The 15,459-nt window shown below is 44.1% G+C and overlaps 1 protein-coding gene across 5 annotated transcripts in view; it reads right to left on the minus strand.

Moving 5' to 3' along the window:
- Window positions 1–7,487: 7,487 nt before the first annotated feature.
- The window catches only part of JMJD1C (jumonji domain containing 1C), a 168,344-nt gene continuing 160,372 nt past the window's right edge, over window positions 7,488–15,459 (minus strand). For all 5 annotated transcript variants that reach the window (XM_075505300.1, XM_075505299.1, XM_075505303.1 and 2 more), the window contains 3 exons: window positions 14,358–14,534; window positions 8,733–8,864; window positions 7,488–8,385 (listed from right to left, as the gene is read on the minus strand). In XM_075505300.1, coding sequence (XP_075361415.1) covers window positions 8,296–8,385; window positions 8,733–8,864; window positions 14,358–14,534 — 399 coding nt within the window. In that variant the 3' untranslated portion in view covers window positions 7,488–8,295. The remainder of the gene's footprint in view (window positions 8,386–8,732; window positions 8,865–14,357; window positions 14,535–15,459) is intronic.

The following is a 15,459-nucleotide window of genomic DNA, read 5'->3' on the forward strand; positions in this document are numbered from 1 at the left end:
CCCCAGAGCGTTAGCCAGCCCTACCCCTGCACTAGTTACCTGAACCCAGGCTTCCCGGGGTGTTGCAATGTGTAGCGGAGACATTAGTTAACTTTGGCTGTTACTGATTAATGGAAAGTGTTAAGTGTTGCAAGCTACCCCATTTTAAGTTATTCTTGTGCTGTTACAAGGTAAGCTTGCTTTCTAAGGGTACATTTTTCTTCCAGAATAGACTTGGAAGCGGCAGCAAGAACACCTTACTGTGGTGCAAATTCTCCCCTTAGCTCTGTATACCTGGTGTCTCCTGTGCTTGCTTGAAGGAGAGTAGGCACTGGAGGCTAGCAAAAGCCTATGGAAACCAAGGTAAGACAGGTTCATTAGAGGAGGTCCCTTGTGCTGAATTGTAGCAGGAAACTAATCTTGCTGGGGAAAAAAAAAAGTTATTTTTCAGTTAGAGCAGTTTAGCACGTGGCCCCACAGAACAGCTGTGATGAGGTAACCTATGCCATGTCAGCCGCAGCTTGCTGCTCCCACAAAAGGACAAGTTACATTCTCCACCGTCACCTGCCTGGCTGGCTGTTACAGGTAACAAGCCAGTGGAACGTAGTGTTTCTGTTCATGTAAGTAAAGCAAAGAAAATGGTATGTGCTCACAAGAAGGAAATAAAATTATTTAAGCACCTGTCTCCTGTCACTGCCAGGGATGGTAGCCCAGGGCTGTTAGCTACGGACAGACATTTCAGCTGTCTCTGCAAACAGCAGCTATAGGAGAAGGAAGCAATTTTTAGCCTGGCTACCTCTGCTGAAGAGTCAGGAGTCTTCAGAGGGGGGGGTAGGGGAATTGCAAGCTCTATTTTTTGTTTTTACGACTAAACTGTCCCTTCATAGATAGCTGCATAAACAAAACACCAGATCCAAAGGAAGCTGCTTCTCTGTAGGAAGGTAGCCAAGTAGGGGCAAAACTCCACGCTGCTACTTTTGAAAGTGATGTTAAAACTTTTCTCCTGCAATGCAAATGTTTGTTCTTGCAGTCTGCCTGCTCAACATGTGACTTCTGCTGAAATCAAACGCCAGGCAGCATGGCTTAGCACGGGAGTTCCCCACTCCTGTGAGTGATGCAGAAAGGAGAATGGGTGCAATGTTCCCTTAAACAGGATAGAAGGACTGAGCTGCAGTATAAGCGCTGCTAGCGTTACACAAGCCCCATGAAGGTGATGTGGAAAGCTGAATATTTCTGTGTAATACAGAGACCGTCCTAGAGCTGGAGCAGGCGATACCAGTAAAGAGTCAGACCATGGCCTAGTGACCGACACAGGTGCTCCTGCTGAAAGAAGAGCCCCAGCACTGCCGGCCTCTTCTTTCCCTCCCTTCCACACAGCAGCACGTCAGCCAGCCACGAAGCCTACAGAAGGACAGGCATGTGCGAGCAGGTGGGATCACCCCTTTCAGCAGCAGCACGGGACATTTGTAAACCATCCTACAGCTGAGAATCCATTGAGTAACGACTTCTCCTTATAAAATTCTTTACGTTCCAGGGAAAAAGCTAAGTGTATGAAATAAGATGAAATATTTTCATTTTTTCCAAGTAAGGAATTCTTCAGTCTGAATTCAGAGCTAAGCAATTACACAGTCCATTTGAAGAATGAAAGGTTGTACAGAAAATGCTCACCACTAGAGGACAAGTTTTATAGATATACGGTGGTAAACCTAAGGAAAGCCTTCTCCAGCGTCTGTCCGCGATCAGTCTGTGCCCCAACAGTTTTAAACTGTTTCGAGGGACGACTGCCTTTCGGCCGGTTTGAGTTCCAGCACCGTGGAATGACAAAAGCAAGGCCCGGTTTTCCTTCCCCGCACACTGCTGTCGGCATTACAGTTTCCGCTCCCTTCCTCCCGCCGACAGCCGCTTCCCCGCCGCCTCCACGCGAGGGGCCACCAGCCCCACGGCTGCCGGCGCAGGGCCCGGCCGCGGGACGCCGCCCCCCGGCTCTGCCGCCCCCCGGCTCTGCCGCCTTCGGCAGCGCTCGGGTGCCGCCGACCGCCACCTGCCGGGACCCCCGCGCCGTGCTCGGCTCCCGCTCGCACGGGCAGCCCCTTCTCCTCGGGCAGGGCCTTGCTCTCGCCGCCGCCGAATTAACTGGCTCGTTCGTTGCCCAAGCCTTTCAAGAGCAGCGAAAAGGCGCAGCGTCTGAACGCTACGCAGAAAGCGAGCGATCTCGTGTAAACGATCGCAGCAACAACGAAGCGGCAAGTTATCGGTGGTGGCACAGCGTGTAACCAAAGCCTGGCACAGTACGTGGAAAGACTCCCATGGGTGGGAAACTGATCTGTATTGTTTTATACTGGACAGAACTAAAGACTGCTGTGGTCCATTATTTCAAAGCATCTCACCAAGAACCAATTCTAAACACGCGTCCAGACATTGACTTCTATTCATAGACTTCACTTTACCGCAGAAACCGCTCTTGTCTTGGAACACAGAAATATTATCCCTGTTGAATATAGCCAACATACACTTTGCAAAAAGAAGTTGTAATTACCCAATCTCTGGCTGTATCTCCACAGAAGGAGAAACCAAAGAAAGGCAACCGGGAAGCAACGTGGAGTCTCCCGAGAATAAAATCTGCAGACTGCACCACCAGCTGCTACTTACAATGACAGCTAAAACCAAAATATAGGAGTGTTGGGTTTTACGTTTTGGTTTTATACGAAGGGAAAAGAGGATCTTGTGACCTCTTCCTCTGAGAGCATTTCCATTTTCAGGAGCTCTGGTCTTGAACTCCTTCCTACTCTCCTGTCAGCAGCAGCTCTTGAGCCATCTGCAATTCCTGTGGGCCTGCTTTCAGTGGTGGGGACTACACCTCACCTAGGCTCCCTTTCCCACGAAAGGTTGGACCAGGTGATCTTTTGAGATCCCTTCCAACCTGGGCTGTTCTATGGTTCTATGAAAGTAGGCTCACTAGCAAAATAGGTGGAGAAAAGCAAGTACAGCCGCAACAGCTGATAAAATCCCTTACTGAACTGGACTAAAAACACAGTAGAAAACAAAATCAATTGGTCAAACTGCTCAAAAGTAATCAGAGCGGTAGTGTGGCTGCCACAAATCAGGTATAGGCTGGACAGTATTTGCCAGACCTTTCTGCCCAAGTATGTGGCCCATCGAGTTCAACTGTAGAAAAAGAAGTTCGTTGCTCCCTAAAGACTCAGAGCTATGGCCATCTTTTCCTCCACCTCCTTTCTCTCCCATCTTTGTTTTACCGGAAGTAACCTAAACTTACCCAGGCTTTTAGTCTTGTAATCATTTGAAGTGTTCCCTCAGGCCCATTTGCTGCAGGAGTTAAGGTATTATTGAGATCAAACAATATGAAATCCTTAGAGCTGTGAAAATACAGGATTTCCTGCCTCAGAGCTACTAAACCCTACTCTTTAATTCCACTAAGGAAGCACAGAGCTACGATAAAACCACATGCCCAAGGACTGGAAAAAGAAACAGGCATCTGTGTCAACAATATATTGTATTGGTATGGTTGGAAGGTACCAGAAATGTTCACTTTGAAACATAACAGTAAAAATCCTTCAGTCTACCACTTAGCTTTAGAAAGGCCCATGTTTAAAATGCAACTGTTTGCACGCAACACATCAGGTAAAACATGTCTTCAGTTTGCTGTGAGGCAACATTTTCCTACTAGCTATATATAGATCGTAACTTCCTTTTCAAAACCTACAAGAACAAATGAAAAAAGTGCAGAGGTTAGTTTGTGTGTGCTGCTAACGCTACAGACCATTCGCTCCGTGGCCAGAGTTTCCTAGGCCGCCCTGCTGAGATGGAAAGAAAGGGACGTGGCGGTGGACACCGCATCAGAGGAGCCCCCACGCCACCGAGTGCTCCCCTGCCCTCCTGGGGCACACGTATCATGGGAACACAAAGGCGAAGAAGGGAAAGTGGCACTCCTGCTAACAAAGCGCAAGTCAAAAGGTGGAAAGCAGGAGCACAGCGGAGAGCTGACATCGTTTGAGGCAGAGCTGGGGGTCAGGCGGGGAAAGCACAGCAAAGCCTTAATCCGGGAGTCTCAACAGGGAGAGGCAGCTCGTCCAGCGCGGATGTGGGGGAGAGCACAAACATCCTGCTCAGGAAAGCAGCAGAACAGGGCGATGGTGGCTGTGGAAGGAGGAAGGAAGGGAAATTCCCAGTTACGGGCACGGGGCGGGGAAGGCTGTCAGCTGTGAGAGCAGGAGAGGGCTTGACAGGATGTCACGGGAGAGGGTACGAACAAAATTACCACCTACCGAAAAGGTCAGAGAGCATGAGAACGTAGCACTGATCAGATGGGGGTTCGGTTTACGCACACAGATCTGAGCAATTTCTGTGAAGCTGGAAGAGTAGAACAAAAAGATTTTAAAATCAGATCGTTACAACCCCCTACGTCTGACCTGCATAACGGGGACCATGGTTTCACTCCCAGCCATTCCAGCAACCCAGTAACTTCTGTTTCGGCTAAACCATATACACAGCCATCCATCCATGCTGAAATACTTCAGGTCACAGCAGCCCTGCTTTATTCTCTGCTAATTACTGACTCTTCGTTAGTTACCTCTGCAGTTACAATAGGAAGAAAATTACTGTGGTCATTTACTGTACGGCAGTGCAGTGCATGGAGATGATGATCGGGAGCTGGAAAGGGGTGAGGGAAGGAGGGTGTGTGTGGAGAGCAGGGCTTGCAGTTTTGACAGCGCTGAGACATGAGCTTTCAAAGGACAGAAAAAGAGAAAGGAAGAGTTTCACGGAGAGCATAGCAGATCAAGACAGACCTTGGAAGGTGGCAAAAGATGACACGGTACTTCATATTCTTGCTCTAGGAGTTGACAGTGTTCCTGCACTCAAACAGCCAGCTTCAGCTGATCTCATCGAATACTTTTGGCTATATTAGAACAGTTGAGACTGTAGACCAGAAGACCTCCTGAAGAGTCTTTAGGAAAGGAAGATGGGAAAAACATGCCCAGTAACACCTCACAGAACACTGAAATGGTTGAGAGGGAAAAACTAACCTGAAAACAAAACACCTCCCCACAAACCCCTCTTTAGTCTCAGGCATGAGCTATGAAAATCTCAGGTTGTACTGGCAGCGAGCACAACGCCAGCCCGGCTTCCTGCTCCGATTTCCTGTAGGGGACCAGGGAGCTCCGCTTCATTGTGACAGATCCAGAAAGCTTAAGATACTGAATAAGCTGAATTTGGTACAGTAAGTACTTAAAAAAACCAGAATTTTTGGCCTCTTTTAGTGGTATTTGGAGTAGCTGTTACCTTTAGCAACTTCTTGTGGTCTGCTAATGCATGCAGCATGCAACTTGCAGAGTCTTTTCGAGCTGACGGCAATAAACGCTTTACAGCGCTCCCCGTTGTGCTCAGCTTGTGCCACGTTTTCCTTGTTTGCTCGCTTTTGGCTTCTTCCCCTCCCATTAGTTACTGGGAAACACTGTCATTGTTGCGGGCAGTTTGTGAGGCTGCCCCATCCGCACCCACAGCAATTCCCAAAGCGATTTGCAAAATGCATCAGGCTATGTTTTTATACATTGCAAATCCATCAGATATACCCATTAACCACAACATTTTAAAACTATACAACTGGTGTAACTACCATATCAATTTACTATAAACTCTACTAAACAAATCGAGCGGTTAAACTCTACAGTGACTACAGTGAAATCCTATTCGTGCAGTTCAAACTAATTTATCAATTTATCTTTGCTACGAAAGCAGTGAAGATCGACTTACCCAGTGACTGTGCAGCACGCCATGCAACACTGCAGCTTGAGCCCATCAGTTTTGCCTCTCCAAAATGACACATTTTGTCTTAAAATTCTGTCAGTCTCAGGGTTTTCTTCAGGAGGATTCTTGCTGCTTCACCATCCATTTCACCCACACATTTGTATGGATTAACAACTTTGCCATACACTTAAGGATTCGTGAGCAAAGGTGGCAGGAAAAAGGTCACAAAGGAAGAGCTTTAATATTCACACTCAAATACCAATTAGCCTCTGTTCAGTGACTCCTTCAGTTACCACCTGAGGAGCAAGAACTTCTTCAGTCTCACAGGTGGGGATCCCTCCCTGGGTCTGTAAGTGCTGTGGGGTGGCGGGGGCAGCTGTCAGCGCCCCGTGGGGGCCCAAAGGATGGTACCAAAGCTCAGACTTAGAAGCACCAGGTGCTGCCTGCAGTGCAGCCACTGACAGTAAAGCACCTGAACACCTTTGAGAAGAGGTAGAGCAGGAAGCCCGAGGCTTTGGCCAGGATAGACACAGCAACGTGACACTTTCCAATAGCAACCCAGGGGAAACCAACCCGTTCCCTTCAACTCAACTACAAAGACACCCCAGGACAAGGAGCGAGCTGTGATGACAGCCACGGCCCTGGCCCGAACAACTGCTCTTTGTGTAGGAAAAACAACAAGGGGGGGATATGACCATCTGCAGCATGAATGCAAATTTCAGCAGCCTCAGGAAACTTCACAAATGTTAAAAGTACTTCACCACAACTCAAGTCGCAGGGGATAATATTTAGACTTAAGATTAACTCATTTACATATCCTGAACTTTAAAAAATAAAAGTACATGCGACTAAAGTCCACTGGTCATTAAGCAAATGTACACCGGCAGGTTTTGCATCTTCAGCCAGTACATAGAGCCGGGTACAAAGTTGAGAATCAACTGCCAAGCACAGCAACATTAACCCCAATGCATTTCTTTGCAACTTCAAACAAATTCCAAGTTTTCAAACCAACTAAAGAACTTTACTTCTGGAACCAGAAATTGCTTTCGTGTTTCACTATTTCTTAAGATAATTTATATGGGTTTTCTGCTGTTTTTTTTTTTTTGTTTTGTTTTTTTTTTTTTTTGGTGACCCAAAACCTGGTCAGACTTTGTCAGACTGGCAGCAGTAACCAGGCTAGTTACTATCCCCTTCCAGACATGTCACGAGCTAGCTAACAGCTGCACCTAACGTGATATAAAATCTAAACATTTGAACAGTTTTAGGAATTTAAATCCATGTACACTTTAACTTTTCAAACTAACTCCAAGAGCTGGAATTCTGCTCAATGTCTAACATTTATCATTATTAAGTAAAACCAGACACAAATCTTTTTTTTAAGCATCCATTATTTTGCTGTATTACTCACTGTAAAAAGCCAAGATGCTAAAAAAAATTGTTCTACAGAAATTCCTTTCCCCCTTCGCCCAAAGTAAGTATTGGATTATTAAAGACAGAACATAAGCAATGTTTGAATTGTTTTATTCTTACGGAGAGGCTCTTTCTGGCTCAGCCATTTGAGCTGTGCTTCAGCACTTCCCCTCGCAGTTTTGTCTCAAACCCGGAGAGGGCAGAGTGGTGCACAGGAACCACGGCAGAACATTTCAAGCCTTACAATCAGAGATGCACTTGCCCTTACTGCGAAGGAAGGACTGAGCTGTCACACATGGCCACAAACAAAAAACGAACACAACAAGACATTTGATAAAGTCATTTTAATGGAAAATGTAAAACCCCTTTCAACTTCAATGTACAAAGCATGTGTAACACTTGCACTTTTAACAAATTAAAGCAAGCCAATGTTTTAAAAAAATACATCATTGAATGTATATATGTATATATTTACACAGCATATTAAGTTTAATATTTAGCTTTAAAAGTTCACATAAATTTTACCAAAATGAGACAATTTTTAAATAAATTACACCTTTTGAAAACGTTTAATTGTACACTGAATAGCTTCAATAAAATACTGAAGTGTCTGTATTTAATATCTACTTTATATACTTTATATTTTACAAAGTTTACAATTATTTGGCAGTAATCTTCAGATTATGACATGACTGCTGTGCGGACTCAGCAAGATCCCAAATGCAGGCAATAGCTGGTGTTTGTGTCCTACTCTCACAGTAACTGTCTCAATGTAGTGAAAAATATCTGAATTATTTTAGCAAACTGTACAAGTCACATTTACATTTGATCAACAATATAGCATAGAATTTTGTGTTTTTTTTCCAAAAATAAATACATCATCTTAAATCTTTGACATTTCACAAACTTCATGTACATTATAATACAGGACAGCAGAATGCTGCTTAATTGTTTGCAAGTCTAACATGTAATCACAGTGGCTGTGATATGAAGCTCTACCGTTGCAGTGTCATTAACAAGTAAATACGATGACTATGTTTTCTTGGCACTGATGGTTTGTGAAGCTTAAATTAGTGTGCATACCGTTCATATATTAGAAAAAATAACCTCCATTTGATGTTAACACAAAAAAGCAGAGCGCGCTTAGTTTTCATCCATATCTTCCATTTCACCTTCATGAATCTTCAAAGCTCTCACCATTTCTTTAACTGCATGATACAAGATATTCTTAACCTGCAAGAACATCACACAGATTTTAGCAAGGCCTACAACTAAGGAACTCTGCAAAGTAATGGCGTTTAGGACTGAGCCCTGAGCCTAGAGGATGGAAAAAAAAGGAAGGCTACATCAAGTCAGTGCAAAAGGAAACACCTTTCTACACATTTTAAAACGTAACGTGAAATAAATAAAACCAGCAACTCAAGGGAGAGTCATTTACACCCCTGGCATTCACGCTGTTGCTCATTGTTATTCTGTGTGAACAGCAGCGAGGAAGTAGCTCCACGCACTGCTCCGCATTTCAATGAGCCTGAGCATGCCCTGCCTTCGCAACAGCTTCCAGAGCTGAATTCATTTCCTACCTGCAGTTTATCATCATAATTGATTTCTTCCTTTGACAGCCTCAGCTCCTGCGTTAAGTGAAATGACTGTACAAGATGTTCTGGAGACACAAAGTCTTCAGTTACTTGAACGCAGCTGTGAAAATTTTGCACCTATCCAAAATAACAAGAAGAGACTGATAATTAGTATTTTGGGGTTATTCTTCAGCAGAGATACCTGAGAAAAGAGTGGGCCTTGAGATGTCTTAAACCACAGGCTTATCAGACTAAAGGATGTCTTTATACATTTTACGTAGAGAGCAATTAAGTGTATTCGACTTAGATAAGTTAGCTTCTGGCAAAAGGTACACTTTGAACAATGCACATCTGCCTGTGCTCTGGCACTCCCTCCTGTAGTCGGCTCTGACATTAACTCAACAGACTCTGATGTGTTATTCCACCCTTTTATCAGCTGCACAGGCAGTGCTGCCGTGTACCACTACTGCACAGCCGCTTCCAGAACACCACGCAGGTGCCGACACTGCAGACCGACTCTGCGGCAGCCTTGCCCTGCAGGACCCGGCTCCTCGGGCCACACAGACACGCTGGAAGCTTGCACCCACACTCTGCCAGGCACAACTTGCCATGTTTGCTGAAAAGTAATTGCTGGTGGAAATATTTAAAAGAAAAAAAAAAACCAAAGGGGCAGGTTCGGGGTGGAGGGGAAGCACTTTCTTTTTTCTCTAAACATTTCTTCTTACTGATAAGAGGTAACTACTGAGAGAAATGGACACCATCTCTTGCCACCCAGCTCATACCTGGAGGACAGGGGAAAGGAAAAAAATGCTTCCTGGTTGTGACCTGGCTACCAACTCCTGTTTGTCCTCTTCAGAAACATACTGTATATCAGGTTTTCACCCCTAAACCCTTAGAAATTACACTGCTTCTTCAGCACGTCAAAAACCTCATTTCCCCCAAATTCTAACTGCTCATAAAGTTGGGCAATGTCAATTCTGCAAACTTACCACAGCCTGGGGGGTGGGGAGGGAGCACCTTTGCCAACCTAACAAACAAACAGTGGCCCCCTTCTCAGTACTGATGAAGATCTGCATATTTTAAGCTCGAGCCTAGCAAAATCTAGAGTTTTTTACTGCATACTCTAAAATTTCCATCGTGATACCTGACATTCAAAAAACCTTAGGGGCCTACGCAGTTGAGGACATAGCACTTCATTTAAAAATTATTTTCTTCTTCAAAAACACTGCCCAAGTCTGATTTTATAAGGTCAGCTTGCCCCTTTGCAGGTGAAATCCCAGAGGGTAACGCCTAGCTCAACGCTAGTGTCTCGTACACGGGGCTTCTGCAGCCTCGTAATCATCAAGGACAAAGCAGTGCCGTTCCCTCCTGCAGATTAATCAAAAGAGAAACCATTCTGGAGACGAAGAGGGTTTGTTGATGCCACACAATTTGCAAACGGCAGAAAGCCAGGAGCAAGGAAACAGCTGCAGAAGTGCCACCACAAGGCTCCCACCAGCGCTCGGGGAATTTCCTAGAGCTTCGGCTGAAACATCTCTGTGCTGTGCAGCCGGGCTGCTGGCTTCAGCCCCCTTCTCTTCCCTCACAGCCTTTAACCTGTTTCAAGTCTCTACCTGCCCCTGTTTTCCTTTCCACCCCATGCAAATCCCACACCACTCTCTCACTTTCTCCTCACTGGGACAAGACTTTACTGACTCCCTCTCCCTCCATTGCAGAACGGGCAGTATTTGTTGCCCTCAGATCTTTCATTCTGCTGTGTCTTAAACCTCCTTCCCTTCCAGGACCTGTCTTATCAGTGTGCAAGTCTTTGGGGGGACAAATTTTACCCAGCTGGTCTAGTACGTAACGTGGAATGCCCTGCTGACAGCCCATAGGCAGTTCTGTTTATAATATTTATAATACAAGCTGATACGACGACACACACAAATAAATACGTTTAGCAGTGATTCCCCAGAGGTTTGCACGGCAATGACTACAGCACTCCCACGACTGTGCCAGTTCCAGCTGAACCAAGAGAGTAGCTTTGCCCGCAGCCCACGCAGAGCAGAGGTTTTCCAGCAGGGCCCAGGAGACCTGGGAGCATCAGAAAAGCCTCAGACCTGGGCCGGGACAGGTAAAGGTGAGCGGGCAGGGAAGAAAGGGCTGTCCATCCTCACGGCTGCAGCTCCTCACCGCACAGCCTTACTCCTGTCCTTACGCTGAGGATCAGCCATTTCCTGCACCGCTTAGCTCTGGGGCCAGCGCTCAGCCCAGCAGCTCTGTGTGCGCAACTCCCAGACCTTTATCCTACAACCTTATCCTAACATCGCCAGGATGTCTCATTACCTCCACCATGTTATTTTGCAATATATAATCCTGCTGTTAAATCAACATAATACCACTATTAAAAAAATCATAACAACCTGTCCACTATGAACAAGTTTTGCATGTAGCCTGAATAACACGTTTCAATCACTGACTCAAGCATTTCTAGCTTTTACCACTAAAATATTTTACAAATTTGGAGTCATCAAATTAAAACCAAGGGAGGGCATCCCTACAGGATGACTGTGATACAGGATGACCCAGAGTGGAGCAGCACAAAGAGCGAATCATTCAAAAGAACAGTAAAAACCCCCTTTTTTTAGCTGGGGAAGTTTCCAAGGGAAGCCGAGGGCTTGCTGTTATAAGTGCCAGACAGAGAACAAGGCCCAGAAGTTAGCAAAGCAGGGGACACTTCCGAGCTCCCCTACTCGCACAGACAAGAAGAAAGGAGATACAATCCTACAGTGCATTACTCACAGTACATTCAGGGAAGCATCTGTAGAGAAGGCCAGCCCAACACTTTATCTATTTCTGGTTTCCCCCCCGAGAGAGCAATTCCCTCCACAAGAGGTACTGACAAGGCTACTCTGACCGTCACAGCTCACAGGAGAGGCTCTCCCTCCCACCCCACCACTGGAACAGTTTGACTTTGCCTACTGACACGATCACAAGGGAAATGTGACTGCTGTCTTCGAGTACACAGGGAGGAGGGGGAAACGTGGGAAGGAAGAGGAATGCTTTATGCTACCATAAAATATTAAGAACAAGTTACTTTAAAAGCTCGATATGAATCCATAGAAGCTTGGGGGGGGGGAAGAATACATAGAAGAAATACACCCAACCTCCCCCATGTCAGAGCAGTGAAATTCTAGACTGGCATGTCAGAAGCAGCAGTGTGACAACAATCCTAACTGGCTCCAGGATGGAAATGTCTGAGCTACACTACACAGGGACCACAGGCAGCTGCCAGGCTCCCTAACTCCATCCCTCAGCCTGATTTCCTCTGCTCCACAACACTACCGATTAGCAAATAAAAATAAAAATGTTAATTTACTACCAAATTTAGTATCAACTCTCATCCAGTTTTAATTATTAAAGATTCATGATGTGCATGTAAATCTGAAACACTTAACATGTAAACTTAACCTGGTATGTATTCTTGTTCAGACTTACTTTTAAGCGTTGAAATGTGCTTTGTGTATATGAAGTGTTGGTGCTGATCCCTAAGGTCAGTATTTATGCGTCTCTATACAGAGAGTACTATACACGTATATGAAAGAACATAATGCTTTCATTTCCTCCTACTTGGCAGATTCACAAGAACTTCTTACTGAGGATGAAAAGGTTCTCAGCTTCACCCACTAAGGTTTAAAAACATCATGTTATTAACTCCTTGGTGCCAGAAGCTAGAACATTACCACTTCAAAAGCAATCTGCAGTTTAAAGCCAAGGAGATAAAGATAAGAGCGGTCTTATTTTTGGTCCTTAAACCTATGAACTGCCAGGAAGCCTGGAACAGTCCCACTACTTCATGTTTTATATTCTGTATGCCTTTATATAATGCCACATGCTATATAAAACAAACTTCCCAGTATGTCTGTTATTTTCTGTGGGTTCCCTTTTCACTCTTGTATCTGGGCTATCTCCCTTGTTTCAGAGTAAGGTTACTGGAGGATGCAACACAAATCTTATCAACTCTGGAAGTCCTAACTGCTTTAGCCTAACAGGAGCTAAGAATAACATCAATGCCAGACGTTCCTTCTACTTTGTGAAGCAGCATCAAGCCCTGGAGACATGATACAGGGAAAGGCAACCTACAACAACCCAAGATTTGGTCACCTGGGTTTGTTTTTTGGGGTTTTTTTTTTTTTTCCTTTTTCTTTTTTTCTTTCTTTTGCCAGAAAACAAATCCACACAGATCAGCCAGGGTTAACATACCATCACGTGAAACCCATCTAAAGACTCACTGGAATGACAAAGGAGTCTAGTCTGGGTAAGGTAGCTGTTGCTTTCAGTGCCCCAGCAACTGACATAGCCAGACAGACTAGTGACATAACACCCATCATCACTACAACCCAGTCATTTTTTTTTTTTCACAGAGAAAATTCTCCTGCCCTGGTCATGGTGACATGGTAAGCCATTGCTTCCCTTCTGCTCAGAAGAGGCGGCAGCTGGAAGCTGATCTGCAGATCAGAAACCAAATAGCATCTTCTTCAGAAAGGCCTGGCCTTGCTTGAACCCGGGTGGAGAGCGATGATACAAGCCTTTAAGAGCAAGATGGTTTACAACCCCAACTGCAGGGTGAGTATGCTCCTCATTCCTTGATAGTCAGCTACCTAATTAGTGGTGCTTGACAGCTGGCAAGACAGCAAGAAAGCAGGCTCCATTTCCTGTTTTAACAGGAAAAGGTTCATGGAGTGAAGAAATAAATAAATCTAGAACTACCCAAAAATAATGTCTGAACAATTGTGCTTTCTTCCTCTTTTCACCAAGGAGAAGCAGTTTGCAGACTGTGAGGAAAAAACCCACCAAACAAAACAAACAAACAAAAAAAACAACAAAAAAAAAACCCACCACAACAAACCCTTCGTGCTAAGAAAGCTTGCCAAAGCTTGCCAAACAAATTCATACTGTTTCTCCAGAACTGCCCTACTGGCAGTACTTTTTCTTACATAACTAAGAATTAAATCAGTCCAGCTGCTGCAAAGGTGATATCACTCTTTCTGATGGTAAGGAAAGCTGCTGAGCAACAATGATGACTCCTGGTGATTGACGTACCTTCTGTGTAAAAAGGAACTTAATGTGGAGCGGGAAAACAACCTCCAAATCCCATTACAGAAACATTTTGTTACACCCAAACTGTCTCTACAATTCTCCTACAGCTGAAGACAAAAACAATGACACCTGATATCCAGGTATTTTTATCTGCTTGGGTTGCTCTCCCTGCCTCTCTAGGGTTAGGTTAACTTTTGGTTTAGAAGAAAAAAATACTACTAACCTGGCTTTGCCATATTTAACACTAGTTTATTTAGAAATTTGCTAATGAAATGGAAAGTGGGAAAAAGTGGTTAACATAGCGTGCTCATTTTTCATTTTAAAGGAAAAAAGGAACAATGTTATTTCAAGAGTTCAGGTTGCTGTATGTTAGTGCTGGCTGGCCATCTATACAAGCAGATATACCTTATTATACATTCCTATACACTAATAGCTACCAGTAAGAAAATAAAATCTAATTTGAGTACAGATGTACTTAGGTCTTTGAAAAAAAGTTATTTTATTGTATTTATGTTATTTAATCCTGTGTGCCTTTATGCAGATGTACGTTACCTGATGAAGTGCTCCTGCTGGTAGAATAATAGCATCACCAAGAAACTGAATAACAGTACAGGTTTTTACTCCATATTCTTCAAGAAGTCTTTGGCGAAGTTTTTTGTTCACATACCAACTCTGATCACGTATTGGATCATGCTCTGGTAAAACTTCTAAGCCTTGCTCTTTTGCTATCTGTAAGTACAGAAAAGAGACCAAGTCACTTTCAAAAGAAGCTGAACCTTTTGCTGATCAGTTGTAAGTATACTTATCTTACGAAGCAACCCTACTGTGTTCACAATACCTGAACGAGAATTTTAGTTAGGTATTCAAAAGAACCTAAAAGGAACTGGGAAGTCCCACTGAAACTGAAGACATCTGCAGAACTCCCACTTCAAAATGCAGAGCTTTAAAGAACTTGGCACAATAATCTATTAATAAGCAACATGCTCTGTGTGTGACTTCTTTCATCAAGAAAATAAAATCTGACCTCAAGAGTTCCTATGCTGCCAATTCCTCAAGCTTACAACCTTCAGTTTTGACACAGACACGCAATACCACAACCTCAGCTCAGGAAAAAAGCAGCAGATAAAACTAAGGGTCACATGGTCCTGGGCAACCTGCTCTAGGCAACTGTGCTTTGAGCACGGGGCTGGACAAAAGGACCTCAAGAGGTCCCCTTCCAATCTCAACTACTCTGTGATAAGAAGTTATTTTCCTACCATCCCAGCAAGGAATTGGGAAAAAATGATGAACATTAAAAAAAAATACTTCCTGACACCAGCAGACTTAACTGCAACAACCATTTTTCATCAAGTTAACCACAGGGGAACAAATATTACCCTTAATCAATTGCTAATTAATGAATCATAGTGACTAAAGAAAAAAGTGACTAAACGATAACACACATATATTGAATCCATCTCTCATGACTCAGGAGACAATTATCTCATTAAAAACATAGATTTTTAAATTCATATTGATATTAAATATACTTAATTATGTGATGCAGAGCTTGAAACTGTTCCTGTGTGTTATAACCTTTCTTCTGTACTAAAAAAGATATTGAGATTTGATCTTTGATCAGCAGGCAAAGTGGTCCCAAGGTCTAGTCATCAAT

The sequence above is a fragment of the Mycteria americana genome, chromosome 6, assembly GCF_035582795.1.
Source record: "Mycteria americana isolate JAX WOST 10 ecotype Jacksonville Zoo and Gardens chromosome 6, USCA_MyAme_1.0, whole genome shotgun sequence".
Taxonomy (NCBI): domain Eukaryota; kingdom Metazoa; phylum Chordata; class Aves; order Ciconiiformes; family Ciconiidae; genus Mycteria; species Mycteria americana.